Source organism: Barbus barbus, assembly GCF_936440315.1.
Source record: "Barbus barbus genome assembly, chromosome: 12".
In the NCBI taxonomy this organism is placed as follows: domain Eukaryota; kingdom Metazoa; phylum Chordata; class Actinopteri; order Cypriniformes; family Cyprinidae; genus Barbus; species Barbus barbus.
The window spans coordinates 25962529-25982819 of NC_136740.1; the positions used below are offsets into that span (position 1 = coordinate 25962529).

Here is a 20291-nt window from a genome sequence, read left to right on the forward strand (position 1 = left end):
AATTTCATAAACAACAAAAAACATTTAATATGGTGCAATTAATGGAGGAAGACCGTGATAAAGACCAAATAAATAAATAAAGACTAAATTCGGTATACAGCTTGTTAATAAAATATAATATGCTGCAAGCAGCTGAGCCCAGATGCAAACATGCTAAACAACATGTTAAGCATTTTACTCCCATAGAAAACCATTATAATGAAAATTAAAAGTGTTTTAATGCATTAAGAAATAATTTGAAAAGCTAAACTCAGTACACACCTTATAGTGATACTGTATAAAAAGGACAAACTCGGTATAATATGCACAATGTGAAGGATTTCCTTCCTCCCCTTTTGATTTCTTTTGTAGCTCGGAGTTCTGTTCCATCTCTCACTGGATCCGCTTGAAAACCAAACACAGCGTAGCAGGAGAGGAGCAGCAAAGCTTGCATAAGAGCGGAATATACACCCACAGACTAAATGCGTGTGGTTATCGGTAACGGGACCGTAACTGAATATTGTTTTAAACTCTAGGGAATGTAATTGAACTTCTATCACATGTAATGTAGACGCATGAATGATGCATTATTAGCATATTTTTGGTGATCATAATTATGCGCTGTTAGACATATGCCTTGATGGAAAATACAGATGCTTTAGCAAAATAACAGATGGCATGAGCCATAACTACATCCGGTCATAGTAAACACTCACTGCATGTGTTAGCAACTTCATATGCATTTATTTAAATGAGACAAATACACAGACATTAAATCCAGTAATTAAGTTCATCATTGGATAGCCTGCTAAATCTACAGTGTTATTTTATGTACAATGCAATGTAAATTTCCTCAAAGTATACATTTAGCATGCCATTCCTCTTCTTAATTGGCTATAAACCTATAACGATTGAAATCGATTCTGAGACACATCTTCACGTTGACACCCTAACATAAGCAATAACTCACAAAAAAAAAACATATAGCAATAAATATAATTTAGAGTAGATGGGAATGTCTGAATGTATTTGCATGAAGCCAAAGTCATTTTACATTTCAAACTCACTGTGGAAAACATTGCGTCACTTAAAATGTTTTTTTTTTTTTTCTCAGGTTAAGTCAACCAACCAAAGTTGAACATAAATGTATAGCACGAAAACTTTAGTTAATGTCGCTTGTCTCACATTGCTTGCATAAATTTCTCATTCTAAACCAATCACAAACCTCAGCTCAAAGTCTTCCACTGTCAAAAAACAAGAAAACGTTTAGTGAATATATCCCTATCTATATTTTAGAAATCAGATTAGATACTAATCAAAGTTTTTTATCACTAAAAATTGTATTAATATACATTATTAAGAAAGCACTTACTAAAAAATAAATAGGTCAAGACGAACAGTTACTGACTGAAACTCGAGTCTGGCATCTCAGCTTTTTTCTTTCATGGAGTAACTGAATACTCTGTGTCTGGACTTATTGAAGTGATCACTTGCACAGAGGGCGTCACATCTCTGATACTCCCTCAACTGGACTCCTTTGCTCCTCATCACAACACTCATCTCCCACCAGACTAGAAGGACAGGAGGAAACATCATCAGGGTCTGAACTAAAAGTGAAGCCCACCATCATCTCAGTGTTTTCTACACTGTCAAGCTCATCTGTTCACAGATCCAGAAGACGTATTTCCTTTGCAGAGCTCCTGTTTTGCTGTGTACTGTTGGCCGAGACCTTCTGCTCTTCAGTTTGAACCTGTGTTTTGTGAGCGTGTGTTTGTGTGTGTGAAAGACAGAGACACGACTCCGAAAGCAACACCTATCATCTGTGAAGATGTCTGCACTGCGGCTTCTGTGGGTCCCTGTGCTGTTGTGTGTAACACACGGTGAGTGTTTAAAGCGCACCATGGAACATTTGAGACACATTTCACGCCTCACAGCCTTTATCTCTGTCTGTCTGTGTCAATCAGGCCATGACAATGCTGCAGATACCCGTATAGCAGAAATCAACTCTCAGGATAAACTGTATCTGCTGCTATGTGTTGTCATTTTTAAAGTGTTTTGGATAGATAGATAGATAGATAGATAGATAGATAGATAGATAGATAGATAGATAGATAGATAGATAGACAGACAGACAGACAGACAGACAGACAGACAGACAGATAGATAGATATATAGAACAAACATACACTATTATATATATATATATATATATATATACAGTGCCCTCCAAAAGTATTGGAACAGTAAAGACAAAATTGCTCTGTTGGCTGTGGAGTCAAGACATATACAAATATGAGTAAAAGATGAATATGAGACAAAACTACAGAATGTCACATTTTATTATTGGGTGATTCAACACATAGATGTTTTACCAGCTAAGAAGTTCAGCACTTTTAGAGTTTGATCCCTCTATCTGATGTGAGCATAAGTATTGGAACAGTTGCCTCACAGGTCTTTCTAAGTGATCATCTGTGTGTCCTGTTGAATTAATTCTTCAGATATTAAAAGCAGGGAATGTGTTGTATCAGTTATATCCATTACTTCTGGATTCTGAATCTTGCATTCAATGATGACACACACAAACCAGGATGAAGATGAGGGAGCTGACTTTGAGAGAAAAGCAAGCAATTTGAATGCTAAAAGAATAGAGGAAGTTAGTTAGAGCTCTAGCAAAAACAAAGAGCATGGAGAAATCAAGAGTCTGGAAACCACCAGCGACACCAGCAACTACCTGATCGGCTGAGAAAACAACAGTAGTTGATGACAGACAAATCATAAAAGCTGTGAAAATGAATCCTAAAAGGCATGTCTGTAAAATCACCAACAAATTCCAGAAAGCTGGGGTGATGCTCTGACAATTTACTGTCCTCAGGAGACTTTGACACAGAATTACAGATGCTACACAGCAAGATGCAAACCTCTGACCAGCACCAAAAATAGAAAGGCAAGATTAGAGTTTGCAAAAAAGCACAAAGGTGAGCCAGAAGAGTTTTGGAACTGTGTTTATGGACCGATGAGACAAAGATGAACCTTTATCTAAGTGATGGGAAAGCAAAAATGTGGAGGGAAAAAAGGGAACTGCAAATGATCCCAAGCATACAGCCTCATCTGTAAAGCATGGTGGAGGTGGTGTCATGGCATGGGCATGCATGGCTGCCTCTGGAACAGGCCCTCTCAACTTTACTGATGACTTAATGTATGATGACAGTAGCAGAATGAATTTGGAAGGGTACAAAACCATCTTGCCTACCAATATTCAAGAAAATGCCACCAGATTCATTGGCAAGTGCTTCATATTGCATCAGGACAATGACCCAAAACACCCTGCCAGTTCAGTCAAGGAATTTATAAGGGCAAAGAAATGGAAAGTCTTAGATTGCCCAAGTCAGTCTCCAGATTTAAAGCCGATTGAACATGAATTTCACCAGCTGAAGAGGAGCGTAAAGGCAGAAACTCCCCAAAACAAGCAACAATTGGAATTGGCTGCATTAAAGGCTGGGAAAAGCATTTCAAAGGATGAGAGCAAGAGTCTGGTGATGTCTATGGGTCACAGACTCACTGCTGTGATTGTGCGCAAGGGATCAGCAACTAAATAATAGCTTTTATTCTTTTATATCTGCCTTATGTTCAACTGTCCCAATAATTATGCTCACATCAATGAGTGGGATGAACTCTAAAAGTGCTGTTCCTTTTATTTGGTAAAACATCTATGTGTTGAATCACCCAATAATAAAATGTGACATTCTGTAGTTTTGTCTCATATTCATCTTTTAATCATATTTGCAAATGTCTTGTCTCCACAGCCAACAGAGCAATTTTATCTTTAATGTTCCAATACTTATGGAGGGCATTGTATATACACACACACACACACACACACACACACACACACACACACACACACACACACACACACACACACACATGCACACAGACTATTTTATTATTATATATTTTATATATATTCAAAATGTTACATATTATTATGAGAAGTACTGTAGCACATGTATTTTTGCCAGAGCCATTTGTGATTAATTATTAGATATTATATATTTTTTTAAATGCACCTGAAATGACATTAATTGCTTCATTGCAAAGTTTTTATTTTTTATTTTACTTGGTGACCCAATCAGTGCAATTTAGCACCTGTTCAGTAGTGGTATGTCTTTGCAGTTGTTTATTTAGTCTTAGTGGGTGTGTTTATGGGTTTTGGGGTTCCTGGATTGCTGAGTAAAAACCCAAACCAGCTGTCACTGTTTGTAGAGAGTGTGTTGATGCTAAAATGGAGAAGAGTAGTTCAGTAATATAGCTCTTGCCCAAAGCTTGGTTGATTCTGTAACAAGCTGTTATTATCGTCTACTTGGTTGTGAATGCTTTGTTTTATTTGGGATTTGTAGTGGGTGTCCAAAATATGTGGCTGTCAGCACTCGTGCATAGCCTGAATATCTTTCATCTGTGACTGTAAGAAGGCTAGTGATGGAAATAAATTGGTCTCTGGGGAACAGGTGTTGTCAGCTATGCCGTTAGATGTCCTAGTCTACGCAGTGGGGATTTGTATCTCCCCTCATGTCGTGTGTTGGGATGCCCATTATGAGGATATCTGTATTTCCTGTAATAGTGGCAGGTTTTGAAAACCACCAGCTATCAGCTGCTTAAATGTTATACCTGTTTTCCAATGCAAGTCTTTATTATTTTACTTTGTATGCTAATTCTCCAAGTACTGCAATCAAATGATACACACTTTGTAAGAGGTAAGAATCTGTTTGCTAAGAAACATGTAAATTTCATCTATTTGCATGATGAGCTGTGCTTTATTGCACTAATTTATTTCATTTAGATTAATATTTAAAACATTAAGCAGACCCCTATATCCAAAGCAGCTCACAAAGGTGATCAAGCATATTTTATGCTAATAATAGTTGCATTTATGGTTGCATTGATAATATCTATCAAATATGTAATATTCCTTCATATTTTCTTAATACATGATGTTACATATCATGCCCTATATAAGGAAGGAGTAAAAAATGTTGGAGTAGAAGGTTAAAATGAGAAAATGTGAAAGCTCAAAAGGAGAACTGTTACACAACTGTACTTGTGTAACACCTTTTTGGTACCGTAAGTCATCTCTCAGGATCAAGGGGCTTTAAGGGACTGAGATGAAAGAGAAGAGTGAGCATGGGCATGAAAGCGTGAGAGACAGAAAGACAATTGCCTGTGATCTGCTTGTATTATACAGTATCAGAATGGCCCAACTACAGTATCTGAATAGAACTGTCAAACGATTAGGGCCAGTGTAAATTGTTTCTGGAATTTAACGGCAGTGTCACATATAATGTCATCAAACGTATTACAGCTTCATTCCCCCTAGAGCATCCTGAGGATAAATGCCTTTCAAAGGCACAACAGTGATGGCTTAGTATGACCTTCTGCTTACCATTGCTGAGCCTTAAAGAAACAGTCAACCCAAAATGTAAAATTCTGTCGTTATTGTTATGAAGAATATTTGTAAGGGCTATTGATGGACCATGTCTGTCAAGCTCCAAAAGGGCAGAAGAAAAGCACAATAAAAACAAAAATCAAAAGGATTTTATGCACTATGCTTTATTATAAAGCTCAGACAGAAAAAAATACTAATAAATACAACAAACGTTTTTCGATTTGTTCCTTAAGACTTGAAATATTGCTTGGCTATCTGTCTTTTTTGCCATATATATATATATATATATATATATATATTTATATATATACATATATATGGCAAAAAAGACAGATAGCCAAGCAATATTTCAAGTCTTAAGGAACAAATCGAAATATTGCTTGGCTATCTGTCTTTTTTGCCATATATATGTATTATAATAAAGCATAGTGCATAAAATCCTTTTGATTTTTGTTTTTATTGTGCTTTTCTTCTGCCCTTTTGGAGCTTGACAGACATGGTCCATCAATAGCCCTTACAAATATTCTTCATAACAATAACGACAGAATTTTACATTTTGGGTTGACTGTTTCTTTAAGGCTTAGCAATGGTATTTCTTTAAAAAAAAAAAAAGAAATATATATATATATATATATATATATATATATATATATATATAGCTTTTTTTTTTAAAGAAATATATTAGTTTTTTAAAGAAATTAAAATAAATAGTTTTACTCAGCAAGTATACATTAAATTTATCAAATGACTTTTAAACTTTTAATATAGGTAATTTATTCTTTATGAATTTATTTTTATGTTTATATTGTTTTTTAATTTATATAGTTGCTACAAAATTCTTTTCAATTTCTTTTCACTTTCTATTAATTAAAAATGTATCACAGTTTTCAGCACAACAAATATTAAACAGCACAGCAATTCAGATTTGCCATCACAGGAATAAATTACATTGAAAATGATATTTAAAATAGAAAACAGGTATTTTGAATATTAATAATTTTTTACAATATCACTGTTTTTACTGTATTTGATCAAATAAATGCAGCCTTGGTGAGCATAAGAGACTTTTGAATAACAGTGTATCACTTACATTATTAGAGTTGGTAGAGTGCCCGTGCACTTTGGCAACCTCACAAAGATGATGTCCATTTACTGACTTAGAGCAACTTATCAAACAAAAGTATAGAGCATTGCTATCATCGACAAAGACGAGTAGTGCAGTCTCACAGTGGATATCTTACGTTGCAGTGGATTCCATTATTTAGTGTTGTACTGTGTTACAGCATCCAGATGGTTTAAATGAAGACTAATAGAAATCAGGACCTGACATTATCATAGTCTTCTTGTGCTGCTCACACTGTGTGCATCTCCAGACACCTGCTGTGATAACAGTTTCACCGACTGTTTAACAGCTGTATCATATCCTGCTCTAAACACTGTACTCCAGGAGCGCCATTAGACCGTCAGGATTGGTGATGGACGATGCTGTGGAAGTTAATGTAGGTTTGTTAGGTGTGGGCATGTTACTGGACGCTGATGATTAGCTGGCAGCGAGAGTTCAATACTTCTAAAGGAAACATGGAGTGAAGCAGTGGGAGGTGGATGCAGTTAAGAAATATTGGCAGAAATAGTCCTGATTGAAATACATATATAGAGCATACAATGTTTTAGTCCTACAATATGATAGACTTCTCATTGAACTGCATTACAAATTGAAGAAAAAATCATGCAACATTTCAATAGTGGCAGATATCACCACTATGTTGTTATGGGTGGTTGCCAGAGCTTTGTGTTTAACTAATAGTCTATGTAGTTTTTAATAAGGACACACAACATTAATGCCATAATTTTAGTTGTTGAAAAGTTGGTTTTCCCTATTTTTACACTTAGATTACTTTGCCATCATCTAACACTCTCTTAAAGTAAAATTTGACAATAGTCACTAATAATTTAATTACACAGACAAATGTATAATTGAGCAAATATTAAAATAAATATACATTTTGTCATACTGTGCATTTTAATGTCATGATACATAGAATGAAAAATTATTATGCTATTTATAAAAGAATATATATTTATTTTATTTAAACAAACCTATATAGAATTTTAAAACAGGCTATTTATTACTTATGAATTATTTAGAAAATCCAAAATGGACAAATACCGTACTTAAAATAAATTAAAATATTTTAAATAAATAAACACACACACACACACACACACACACAAACATATTTTTTTTTCTTTTTGACAAAATAATATAGAATTATATTATAGGTCATTTTTTATTAAATTTTATATTTATCATATCAACCAGCATTTTCATTTTAATATCAGTGGATTTCAATGGACAAACCACCTAACTGAAGCATGATAAATAGTATTTCTAAGGCAAAAATGGCAAATGTGTTTTAATTATATAATTAAATAAGAATGTCTTGCTGATCAAGCAATCTATAATGGATCTACTGGCCAACTGTCAAGACAGCGCCGCCGAGCATTGTTTTGCTGATTAGACCTATTCGAACAGCCTACAAAGGGGGCAGAAGGAAGATGGCTAATAATCATTTAACAGAGGTTAAAAACAGAGGCCTAGAAACAGGCAAACCAATGAGGAGCGAGTCTTTGTATTCTAAGCATATTTTCAACAGAATCCAGCGCTATCATGTTCACTCAGAAAGCAGTGACGCAGGTTTTGTGCACACACGGGTCTGGCACTGTGTAAAACTGAAGTGCATGTGAGAAAAGGTGTGTCTGAATGCATGCGTGTGCCGTGTCGGAAAGCGGATGAGATGGTGCGTGAGGGCGCAGAGAACGTGAATGCTAAATCTAGGCAAGGGCACGCAAGGACATAATGTATGAAGGACGTCTCTCGCTGAGTTAATGCTCATATCATTTAAATTGAGAAGCTGAGGAAATGGCAATTGCATGAGGAAAAGAGAAATTATAGCGCAGCCCACCCGTCATCCCAATTTCAAAAATGGATGTGAAAAAAACTGTTTCTTAGAGCTTAAAAAGAACAGGCTTTGTCTTTAGATCTGGTCGCCTGGGGAAATATCACTGCCATTTGCCATTTACCCTTGACCAGTGGGTCTCCAACAGAATCGCTCATTGTGGATTCATTTTAGAGATTAGATTAAAGACTGGAGTGGATGGAGATGAGAACATGTAGATTCAACAAGACGATTGTTAGACCACAGTGACAAAAATACTGGCCAACTTGATATCACATATTTGGCGATGTATCAAAGAGCCCTTGTTTCTATGGAAAGTCTCCACTCTGGAGATCAGTGTTTTTCACAGATCTTTGCCATTTCCCATGAAGCCAGACTGTATATGTCACTGCTATACATATTGAGAATGCTGGCTGGCATGGAAACGTTGTCCTCGGCTGCTTGTTTTCAAGCCTGAATCAGTTTTCAAAAGGGTTTTTCTTCTCTATCTTTGTATGGCTCATTGCAACACAGTAGAGCAAACATCCCCTAGGTCATAGGCTCAATTTCCAGGAAATGCGTGAACTGATTAAATGTTTTCTTGAATGAGTAAAAGCATTTGCAAAATTGTAGGTCTCTCACATTTCCGTCCAAAAGTGCATGCAGTTGTTAAGTGCTTAATTAAACTCTTTAATGCATTAATTCAACCCTGGGATTTAGCAGCCATTGTGCAGTGTAATCTGGAATAAATTGCATAATGTAATCTCTGTAAAAAAGGTTTATGTAATGACCCAGCTACCGCAGTGACATTGACAGAAGTGTAGACAGAAATTTTTGACAGGTCTGAGGTCAGCTTATTGTGAATATACTGGCCCTCCTTTACTTTTAAAAGGGGTAGTTCACCCAAAAATGAAAATCCTGTCATCATTTACTCACCCCCAAGTAGTTCCAAACCTGTTTGAATGTCTTTGTTCTGCCGAACACAAAGGAAGATATTTTGAAGAAAGTTTGTAACCAGGCCGTTTTGGGGCACCATGGTTTTCCATAGTAGGTAAAAAAAAATACTATGGAAGTCAATGGTGCCCCAGAACTGCTCTGTTTCCCACATTCTTCAGAATATCTTCCTTTGCGCTCAGCAGAACAAAGACATTCATACAGGTTTGGAACCATTTATCTGTTTTGTCTCAAAATCATCTCAAAATCCAATCAAGTCCTCATTCTACCTTTTTTCTTTTCCATTACACTGAGATGCACGTCAAAAGAAAGAAAACATTCCATTGCATCTTTGAAGTTAATCGTTAAAAATGCCCATATATGCCCAGCTAACAGGGAACGTTCTCAGAACTTTGGCTCATGTTCCAGCAAGGTTCTCTCATAGTTATGAACAAACATTCCTTTAGAGACATTAATTGAATGTTATCTGGTTATCTGGTCTTTAATAACATTCTCAAAAAATTTGCACAAAAACATTATTAATACATTATTAATATGTTTTTTCTGAAACATTTAAGTTGGATTAACATTTACCTTTTTTTTTTTAACATTACTACTTGTCTTAGAATGCCCAGAGAACATTCAAAACTAACATTCTCATAATGTTTCCATTACAATAAGATAAGTTCCCTCACTGTTTTCTCTAGCAGTCGCATAACCAAGAATAAATGTTTTTAAAACGTTTAAAGGATTAGTTCACTTCCAGAACCACCCAAGATGTCACCCAAGATGTCTTTCTTTCTTTCTTCCGTCAAAAAGAAATGGATGTTTTTCAGGAAAACATTCCAGGATTTTTCTCCATATAGTGGATTTCAGTGGGAGCCAATGGGTTGAAGGTCCAAAATGCAGCTTCAATGCACTCTACACAATCCCAGCCAAGGAATAAGGGTCTTATCTAGCGAAAAGATCTGCCATTTTCGGCAAGACAAGCATTTGTGGTTAAAAAGTATATAAAAATGAATTTATTTTTAAGAAAATGACAGATCGTTTCGCTAGATAATACCCTTATTCCTCAGCTGGGATCATGTAGAGCACTTTGAAGCTGCATTGAAACTTTGGACCTTCAACCCGTTGATCCCTGATGAAGTCCACTATATGGAGAAAAATCTTGGAATGTTTTCCTCAAAAACCTTAATTTCCTTTCGACTGAAGAAAGAAAGACATCTTGGGTGACATGGGGGTGAGTACATTATAGGAAAAAATTTATTCTGGAAGTGAACTAATCCTTTAAAAAAAAAAGAAGAGCGGGCGTGTGCTCTTCCAGGAGAAATGCCCATATAAGGAGTTCCACCCTCGTTTATGTCAGCAAGTGTCATGATTGAAAAAAACTTACACTACTTTAGAGACATTCTTCTTGAGCGAGTCCTGTGCAGCCGAATGAAGCGCATTGATGTCATGCTCTTGCTCTCGCTCGTGCGCGGGCGTGCTCTTCTGGGAGAAATGCCCATATAAGGAGTTCCACCCTCGTTTATGTCAGCAAGTGTCATGATTGAAAAAAACTTACACTACTTTAGAGACATTCTTCTTGAGCGAGTCCTGTGCAGCCGAATGAAGCGCATTGATGTCATGCTCTTGCTCTCGCTCGTGCGCGGGCGTGCTCTTCCGGGAGAAATGCCCATATAAGGAGATCCACCCTCGTTTACATCAGCAAGAGCCATGATTGAAAAAAACTTTCCGAAACTTGTACGAACCCGGAAGTAAGATTTTTGGCACAGATATACTCATACTTCGTCATACTTCCAAATTATTTTTTGAAACTTTGGCCATGTTCAGCATGAGAGTCCAACTCTTTAACAGTGTAAATAACTCTGAATGCACGAAACGGCATTGTACCCCCCCTTTAAAACAAAAAGTATCAAATTTAGATTTCAGCCATTTATTGGTTTGCTTGTTTCAGGAGTGTGTCAGCATGTGTTTTTACCCTACCCTTTCCTCTCAAACTGTAGTGTTTCTATGATGATAATTGTCTTTCCTTCCCAGTCTGCCCTTCTTTTTTCTCTTCGCAGCCAATCAGAGGCCAATAAATCAATTATCTGTCAATGATAATCAGTGATGTGATGGATGTAACACTGAAAACGTTTAACGTCTCCCTCTTTCTCTGTCTTGTTTTCTTCCTCTCTTGTCTTCCAGTTGATGTAGTACTAATTTTTACTTTTTCTCTCCTTTCCTCTCAGCCATCCAAAGCAAACTGTAAATGTTGTTTTCCTGTATTACAGTAAAGAGATGGCCATAAAAAAAAATCTAAATAGCAGAAAGTCCTGCAGGACGACTCTAGTTAATAATGTAAATCTGTAGCTGTGACTGATGTGTGTGCGATGTTTTCTGTCCTTCATCTCATTGTACATATATAAATACTTCTCCAGAGGTCATAGTTGCAAAAAGATCATTGGTTGAGAGCGATGCAGATGTCTCTGTGGAAACTGCAGGGTGAAGTGTGAGGGAGAGATACTTGGAATATCAGGTGTGTTATTTTTTGCTAGTGTTTGCGACTTCCTGGCATATATAGAGACTTGCATCTATATATGAAAATAGATTAATGAGTCGAAAAAGGATCACAGCTCACCGCTAACTATTTATTTCCCCTCAAAGCTTTTTTTCTGTTAGGACAAAAAAAACAGGCAAATACTGTGCTCTGAGATCACATTTAATTCGGACTATTTTAATGCACAATCGGTTTTCATGAGTGGAAATAAAACTTGCCTTGAACTAAAAAAGCCAGCATGCATAATTCCAAAAAAATGGGAACGCATATAAAAAAAAGAAAAAAAAAAAGGAGATTTTAGCTCTAAACAAAAAAGTGGGCAACAGTAAAACTTAATAGAGTGTTTTATGAAGTTAAGCAGTTGTGTCTCTTTCTGTCACTGAATGTTTTGTTCTTCCTGTAGCTTGGCTCTGCCATGGGGCGTGTGTGGAAGTGGACTCCGACACGGAGGCAGTGATGGGGAAAGGCTTCAAATTGGGCTGTATCTCTTGCAAGATGAGAGGGGAAGTACCGGCCTCTTCCACAGTGGACTGGTGGTTCAAGACCAAAGGCAAGAGTGAATTTGTACATGTGAGTATGAGACCAAAGACCAGTCATTACAGCTTGACTTCACATTACTGAAGTCAAGCTGCACATGATGCATTACCTCAATTCATGTGCAGTTGCTTTTTCAAATCTTTTTTTTTTTGTCCAAGAGCTATAGTACAGCTGCGTGCCTGCGTGAAATGCCCAAAACAATCAATGCACCTTAATTATTTCCATGGTAAAAAACAACAACATCATCTAAAGCCCAAAACAGATTCATTACATGTAAAGTAAAACATTTCAAAAGTTTTTTGTTTTAATTTTGATGATTAGAGCTTACAGCTTATGAAAGTCAAAAATCCAGTATCTCAAAATATTAGAATATTTACATTTGAGCTTCATTAAATGACCATACCTACAGTATAAATTCGGGGTATCTCTTATTCTTTGAAACCACAATAATGAGGAAGACTGCTGACCTGGCAATGGTCCAGAAGACAATCACTGACACCCTCCACAAAGAAGGTAACTGACAGAAGGTCATAACTGAAAGCAGTGGCTATTCACAGAGTGCTGTATCAAAGCATATTAAATGCAAAGTTGACCTGAAGGAAGAAATTGTGTAGGAAAAGTTGCACAAGCAACAGGGATGACCGCAAGCTTGAGAATACTGTCAAACAAAGCCAATTCAGACACTTGGGAGAGCTTCACAAGGAGTGGACTGAAGCTGGAGTCAGTGCATCAAGAGTCACCACGCTCAGACGTCTTCAGGAAAAGGACTACCAAGCCACTACTGAACCAGAGACAACGTTAGAAGCATCTTACCTGGGCTGTGGAGAAAAAAGACCTGGACTGTTGCTCAGTGGTCCAAAGTCCTCTTTTCAGATAAGAGTAAATTTTCCATTTCATTTGGAAATCAATGTCTGGAGTCTGGAGGAAGACTGGAGAGGCACAGAGTCCAAGCTGCTTGAAGTCCAGTGTGAAGTTTCTGAAGTCAGTAATGATTTGGGTGCTGTGACGTCTGCTGGTGTTGGTCCATTGTGTTTGATCAAGTCCAGAGTCAATGCAACGTCTACCAGGAGATTTTGGAGCATGTTATGCTTCCATCTGCTGACAAGCTGTATGGAGATGCTGATTTCCAGCAGGACTTTAGCACCTGCCCACACTGCCAAAAACACTTCCAAGTGGTTTGCTGACCATGATATTACTGTGCTTGATTGGCCAGCCAGCATGCCTGACCTGAACCCCATGTGGAATCTATGGAATATTTTCAAGAGGAAGATAAGAAACAGTCGATCCAACAATCCAGACGAGCAGAAGGCTCAATAGTGCCTCAGCAGAGCCACAGGCTGATCGCTTCCATGCCATTCCTCACTGATGCTGGAGTTTGTGCTAAAGGAGCCCCGACCGAATATTGAGTGCATAAATCAACGTAATTTAAAGAACTTGAACTTTTCTGTTTTGCAAATCCTTTTTTTGATTGATCTTAGGATATATTCTAATATTTTGAGATACTGGATTTTTGACTTTCATGAGCTGTAAGCTCTAATCATCAAAATTAAAACAAAAAAAACTTACTTTACATGTAATGAATCTAGAATATATGAAACTTAAATTTTTTTTTAAATAAGTTACAATAAAAAAATAACTTTTTCACGATATTCTAATTTTTTGAGATGCACCTGTATATACACTTTATAATATTTTCTAATATTTATAATTCCTTTAAAAATGTGAGATTATTGGCATATTAAAATAATGGAAATCTATAATTATATGTCCAGCAATTTTCAGGGTTTTCGCATGTTTTAACCAATTCATTTCCATGGACTTTCTAGAATACTGGATAAAGATCTATAAAATCATTTCATAGAGAATTAAATGTAATAAAGTATATGGATTATATGTATTAGTGTCCTATAGAAATGTTGAAATGTTATCACTGTTGATTGTTGCACTCTTCTACGCTGTAAAAATTATTCATGCAAATAAATCTAAAGAAAATGCTATTTCAGTCTATTTTAGAATTTTTTAATTTAATGTTACTTTCTGTTGTTTTTGTAAATATTTGTGGAATTTACTTGCAACTTATTGTTTTAAAATTATTTAAATTATTATGAATTATATAAGTAAATCCTTCACCAAATTTATTTCAGTGCAAGAACACCATCTAGCCTATGTACTGTTTTAGAACAGACCAAAACTCTATTTTTTATTAATTGTTTTTTATTATATTAAAAACTGATTTTACTCTTTACATGACTTTGAAAAACTACAATTGGAAATGGCATTACATTTACAGCTTTTCCATGACCATTAAAGGTGTAGTTTACACAAAATGAAAATTCTTCTTTTGTATTTCACAGAAGAAAGTAACTCATACAGGTTTGGAACAACTTATAGAATTTTCATTTTGGGTAATCTACTCCTTTAATGTAAGTGAAATGTAAATAATGGCAGAATTTCATTCATCTCTTTAACTTGATAGTGCTCTTCTGTAGACAGGGGGCAATGTAGAGCAAAATACAGACAATTACAAGTCAACCACTGACCTAGTGTCTTTATATCAGATATTTTTAGAGACACAAAATACTGGAGAATTTAAAAATGGCTGTTTTGGGTGCTGAATAATTGCTTTGTCCTTCACAGCAGTCTCACAAGCTAATAAGAGCTCTTCTTTCTTACAATCAGATCTACAGTTATGCAAAGATGACAGGCTACATAATGGATCACCACTTCGATGACCGCCTGGCCTGGAACGGCAGTAAAAACACCAATGATGTGCAGGACGGCTCAATTTTCATCCTTAACATCACCTTCAACGACACCGGCACCTATCGATGTTTATTCAACCGCACCCTTGTCCTCCTCAATTACGAGTACCGCACCAATATCGCCAAGTTTATCAACATCAACGTAGTAGGCAAAGGTATGCTCATTAAAACAGACAGTGGGAATAAGGAAATTTACATGAGATGAAGCAAATGCAAACAGACACAAATCAAAGTAAGGAGGTGACAACATCTTTGGCCTGACAATATGCTCAATTCAGCCTTGAAAGGAACTCAAGGGAGTGTCCATAAAGAAAGATGAGTCAACACTGAATAGAAATGGCTTTGAAATGTCAAAAACAAGGACACTGTCATTGCCTTTACACGGCCCTGAAAGCAAAGTGTTGTCGTGGCGGCAGCAGCAGCATCAAGGCTTTTATCATCAATGGTGTCCTTGACTCGATTGATTGAAGGACTAAAACTACAAAAACTGAAATATAAATAAAGCTAAACGGACATATAAAAATATCAAAACAAAAGAAAAAAGGTACAAAAGAAATACTATATTAGTTATAACTAATACTGGTAGTGCAAGGAGAGCAGGTTCTAAACGATCACAATTTGGACTCTGTTTCTGGCAGTAAACTTTATCTCCCAAGTACCTGTTATATTTTTGAGTTTAAAACGGGCTTCTATAAGGTTCAAATCCCACTCTAATGAACTATTTTAGACTGAGTCATCACAAAGCAAGGCATTGATGTCTTATTTGGTGTTTTAGGGAGAAGTATGTGCAGAGTATTTTGGATAAACACTTTCCACCATTAATAAAATGCATAATAAACAGCCAAATTATCAAATTGCAAGTTTTTTGTTGTTGATGCTCTCAAAATTCTGAGGAATCTGAGGGGTCACATGTCTGCTTTGATGCTTCTGCTGACAACATGTCTGTCTACTTGGACACAAGTCATCATGTCATATTTGCTGACGGTGATAAATCAGTCAGACGTATCTTTACTTCCTGTCAGAGTCAGGCACACATCAGCACTGATGTCACTACTGACCATTATGAGAGTTTGCGTTATAGTGCTGTAATCTGCACAAATACTTCTATCATTGTTTCATCAAAATTTAAAGAGTAGAAAATCTAAAGTAATCAGATAAGGTGCTATGGACTATATGAAAGTCCAAAAAAGAGCCTAATATAGATTTTTAAACTGAATTAAAAAATTTTCTCACTCATCCCCAGCTACACGAGGCATGGCGTCCATCTTATCCGAGATCATGATGTATGTGTCCATCATTGGGCTGCAGTTGTGGCTGGTGGTGGAGATGGTCTACTGTTACAGGAAGATCGCAGCAGCTGGCGAGGAAGCGCTGAGAGAGAGCGAGTGAGTCGCATGTCTTCAGTTTCCATTTTCCTCAGACATCCTTTCTGTTTGCTCTTTCTTGATAATAAACACCTGTCGGCCTCATTAAGGACTCTTAGGAATTTCCTATTAAAACAGGAAATTTGGGATTAAACACATTAAAGGGTGTATTTCTGTACCACCATAAACAGACGTGAAAATCTATTTCGTTTTTATGGTAAAATTAAATTTTGTGAACTGGAGTGCAATAGCATGTACACTCTTAAAAATATAGGTTCTGTATTTAACGTTTAACATCCATGCAACATTTCAATTCCACAAAAGATTCTTTAGAAAGTGAAGTGACATACAGCCAAGTATGGTGACCCATACTCGGAATTCGTGCTCTGGATTTTAACCCATCCAAGGTGCACACACACAGCAGTGAACACACACACACCGTGAACACACACCCGGAGCAGTGGGCAGCCATTTATTCTGCAGCGCTCGGGGAGCAGTTGGGGGTTCGGTGCCTTGCTCAAGGGCACCTCAGTCGTGGTATTGAGGGTGGAGAGAGCGCTGTACATTCACTCCCCCCACCTACAATTCCCGAGACTCGAACCCGCAACCTTTTGGATTACGAGTCCGACTCTCTAACCATTAGGCCAAATTTACCCATCCTCAGGCCATCCAAGATGTAGATGTAGATTTTATTTCTTCATCTGAGAAAGAAGCATTACATCACTTGCTCACCAATGGATCCTCTGCAGTGAATAGCTGCCGTCAGAATGAGAGTCCAAACAGCTGATAAAACATCACAATAATCCACAAGAAGTCCAAGTGACTCCAGTCCATCAATTAACATCTTGTGAAGTGGAAAACTGGTTTCAAAGCTAACAAACATGCAGTGAAAACTTTAAAACATCAATTTTATGAATGAAAACATTTATTTAAAAAACGACCCCTACAATAAAAAAAACTAAAAAACATTTACATTTCCGCCTCTAGTTTTCACTGCTTTTCTTTCAAAACTATATTTCCCTTAATCCCAAACTGATATATATTTTTCTGCAAGCTGCTGTTCTCAAAACCTTTCAAGTTCTTGTTGCTGTTCTTTTCTTCATTACCTTTTCTGTTCCTTCTGCCTTTCTTTTCCTCCTTCCGTTCTCTTAGGGTGGAATATTTAGCTATAACCTCGGAGAGCAAAGATAATTGTGCAGGTGTAGCAGTGGCAGAATAACACAGGTGGGTTAGTTAAATGTACCTGTGATGGTCACATCTGGACTTTTCTGTATTCCAAGTCAGTTAAACAATCTGCCTTTTGTTTCATTTCAGGTCCAAAAAAAGTCTCAAGGCAAAAGCTTGACGCTCCGTCCATCACAGCCTCCTCCGTCACCCTCACCGGCTCTCTGTGACACCGCAGGGCTGCTGTTTTGACCTTTGTGTACGACTGTGACAGGACCGCCATTCTAAACCATCAGGGAAACAAACAGTCACACATTACATCAAAAGGAAAAGTTTTGCTTTATCACTCTAGATGACAACTTTGAGGTTAACGAATGAATGATGCATTCATTGGTTCAAGCATGAATCTGTAACACTGAACATGACTTGTACATACGTGTTTTAGCTTTAGCAAAGACCTCTTTGCTTTTTCCACATAATGAGAACTCAGCTTTACATGCCAGCAAAATGAGTCACCACAGTATATCTACTGAGCCAGAGGACAACACAAATATTATAAAGTGTATAAAAAAATCACTAGTATATTAAAAAAACTAAATTTATTTATACCATTATTTAAAGATGCACACCTTTTGTCCACCAAATTCAGAGCTTATTTTCTTATACAGCCACACTTATAGTCACAAATACATTCAGGCAGACACAGACAATGACACATACAATAAAACACACTACACTTACACTCTTCCTGAGTGACCTGTCAGATACTTCCTCTTTCACTGATACACTTCCTCAACACAGTAAAAAAGTAGAACCCAGCAGGAATTTTTGCCTACACATTCAGACCTCTGTGTAGTTTATTACAAACAGAGCGGTATCCGTAGGACTTTGCGCGCATCTCTTTTCTTTATCTGCTTAACGTTTATTCTTATCCTTCAAGGCCCACTTAACAATAAACACAGACCATTGCATGCAATGTATATCTGCTCAACGTTTACGTCATCCATCAAAGGCCCTCTTAACAGTAAAACAGATCTATGCATGCAATTATTTCTTCTGGAATCAAAACCCCCTATCGTTTCTTTTTGTTCTTTAAATTTGGAAGAGCAATTTTTAAGAGTTCTTACCACCAAGGGCTAACTGGCAAACAACACAAACTAATTATATAAGCATTAACTGCCTACCTTTTTAGTGGCCACTTCATTTGTGTTGCTCGTCAAGTAAGCCCAGCGTGGTCTTTCACCCTCTGCTCCTTTCCAATCCTGTTCGTGACGCCAATTTGTGGTGGCTTCTGCCAGTGCTATGAGGAATCATTCTCAGAGTCTTGGGGTTTTGATGCCAGAATTTAGATTTTATTATCAGAGACAATAAAACCGAGAGACCCTGCAGTGAATCTCCCGAATCTGTGTTCGTACCCTCTTAAATACAGATTTTTCCCTAAGGCGTGTTCAATACATTTCCTATATCATTATTGTTTCTAGGAAACAGTCTAGAGCAGACAATAGGCCCCAATTTATGTTACGTTTAGACTTTTCTTACACTATAAAGCATAAAATAACCGTTGTGGGTAAAAAGCAGACATTGTGAGTAGCATAAAGCTATTCATGTCATTCTCTTAAAAGAAATAACAGCAAAGCTAATGAATGTCACGTATATGTTAATATCATAAATGTCAGGAAAGTGCATTGTTGTATAAGATCCATATCCGAATTCAGCTAACTAATGTGATAAATATATTATTAACAATGTGCCGTTGAGGATCTGTGCTATTAATCATTCTCATGTTGGCCTCACAATTCCTCCCCTGACAAGATAATCAAGGGCTGCATGAAATCAATTGAGAATGACTCAAAGTTTAAAGTGTGCCTCCTGTAGGAACGATGTTTATGCCTCTGGCTCCTCATGCATGATGATGATTTCAAAAGAAAACAGAACAAGAGAGCAGGAATCAATTGTTTTCATTCACAAGTGCAGTAAAGAAGCTTCCAGTCTTTCCTCTCCCTCTATTGTAGCCAATTTCTGGTAGTGACTTACAGAGGGCAGCACAACCCTGCCGAAGCCTCACTGCCTTTATGCAAGAATGAACGTTCTTGAGACTTCCCAGCTCTGGTTTTCTTACTTTTATATCTTTCATTCGGTGGTTGTTAAATTGGTGAATTCCTACTGCATGATTTTAAATAAGCTTTTATGAATACTGCCATAAACACTGCCACAGTTGTAACACCGGATCCTCGACAGAGCAAAACTTTAACTCCACAGCTGCTTTTAGTGCTGTGATTACTAAAACATAGATGGTATTATACTAACACTTGGATGTCACAGAATATCATCATCTGACAATGTCTGCACCTCTGTAAAGCACATCAACATGACGACTTTACGGCCTCAACAATTCCAAGATGCATTTCATGTTGAAGTGAAAATGTTGCTTGCCAAATAAATTATGGACAAGATAGATACAATATAATAAAATACATTGAAAAATAGAGCTGTTTTTCTGAATCTTTTCTCTCTTGACCTACATGCAAGATTAAGGGTCCATCATATAGTACAATACAGTAAAAACAGAAATATTGTAAAATATTATTATAATTTCAAGGAGCAGTTTCTTGTTAAAATCTTATCTATTTTAAA

General features: G+C 36.8%; 1 protein-coding gene across 2 annotated transcripts; it reads left to right on the forward strand.

Moving 5' to 3' along the window:
• Positions 1-1525: 1525 nt before the first annotated feature.
• On the forward strand, positions 1526-20136 carry LOC306878618 (sodium channel regulatory subunit beta-1-like; the record flags this gene model as incomplete). 2 transcript variants are annotated; one of them, XM_079431056.1, is made up of 6 exons in its annotated part: positions 1808-1859; positions 12234-12400; positions 15047-15284; positions 16373-16514; positions 17646-17717; positions 17808-20136. In XM_079431056.1, the coding sequence occupies 5 exons, from the start codon at positions 1808-1810 to the stop codon at positions 17710-17712; spliced, it is 666 nt and encodes a 221-aa protein (XP_079287182.1). In that variant the 3' UTR covers positions 17713-17717; positions 17808-20136. The 2 variants fall into 2 exon arrangements, with proteins under 2 accessions (XP_079287181.1, XP_079287182.1); XM_079431055.1 differs by lacking the exon at positions 17646-17717 and having other exon boundaries at positions 1526-1859.
• Between the last annotated feature and the right edge of the window lie 155 nt (positions 20137-20291).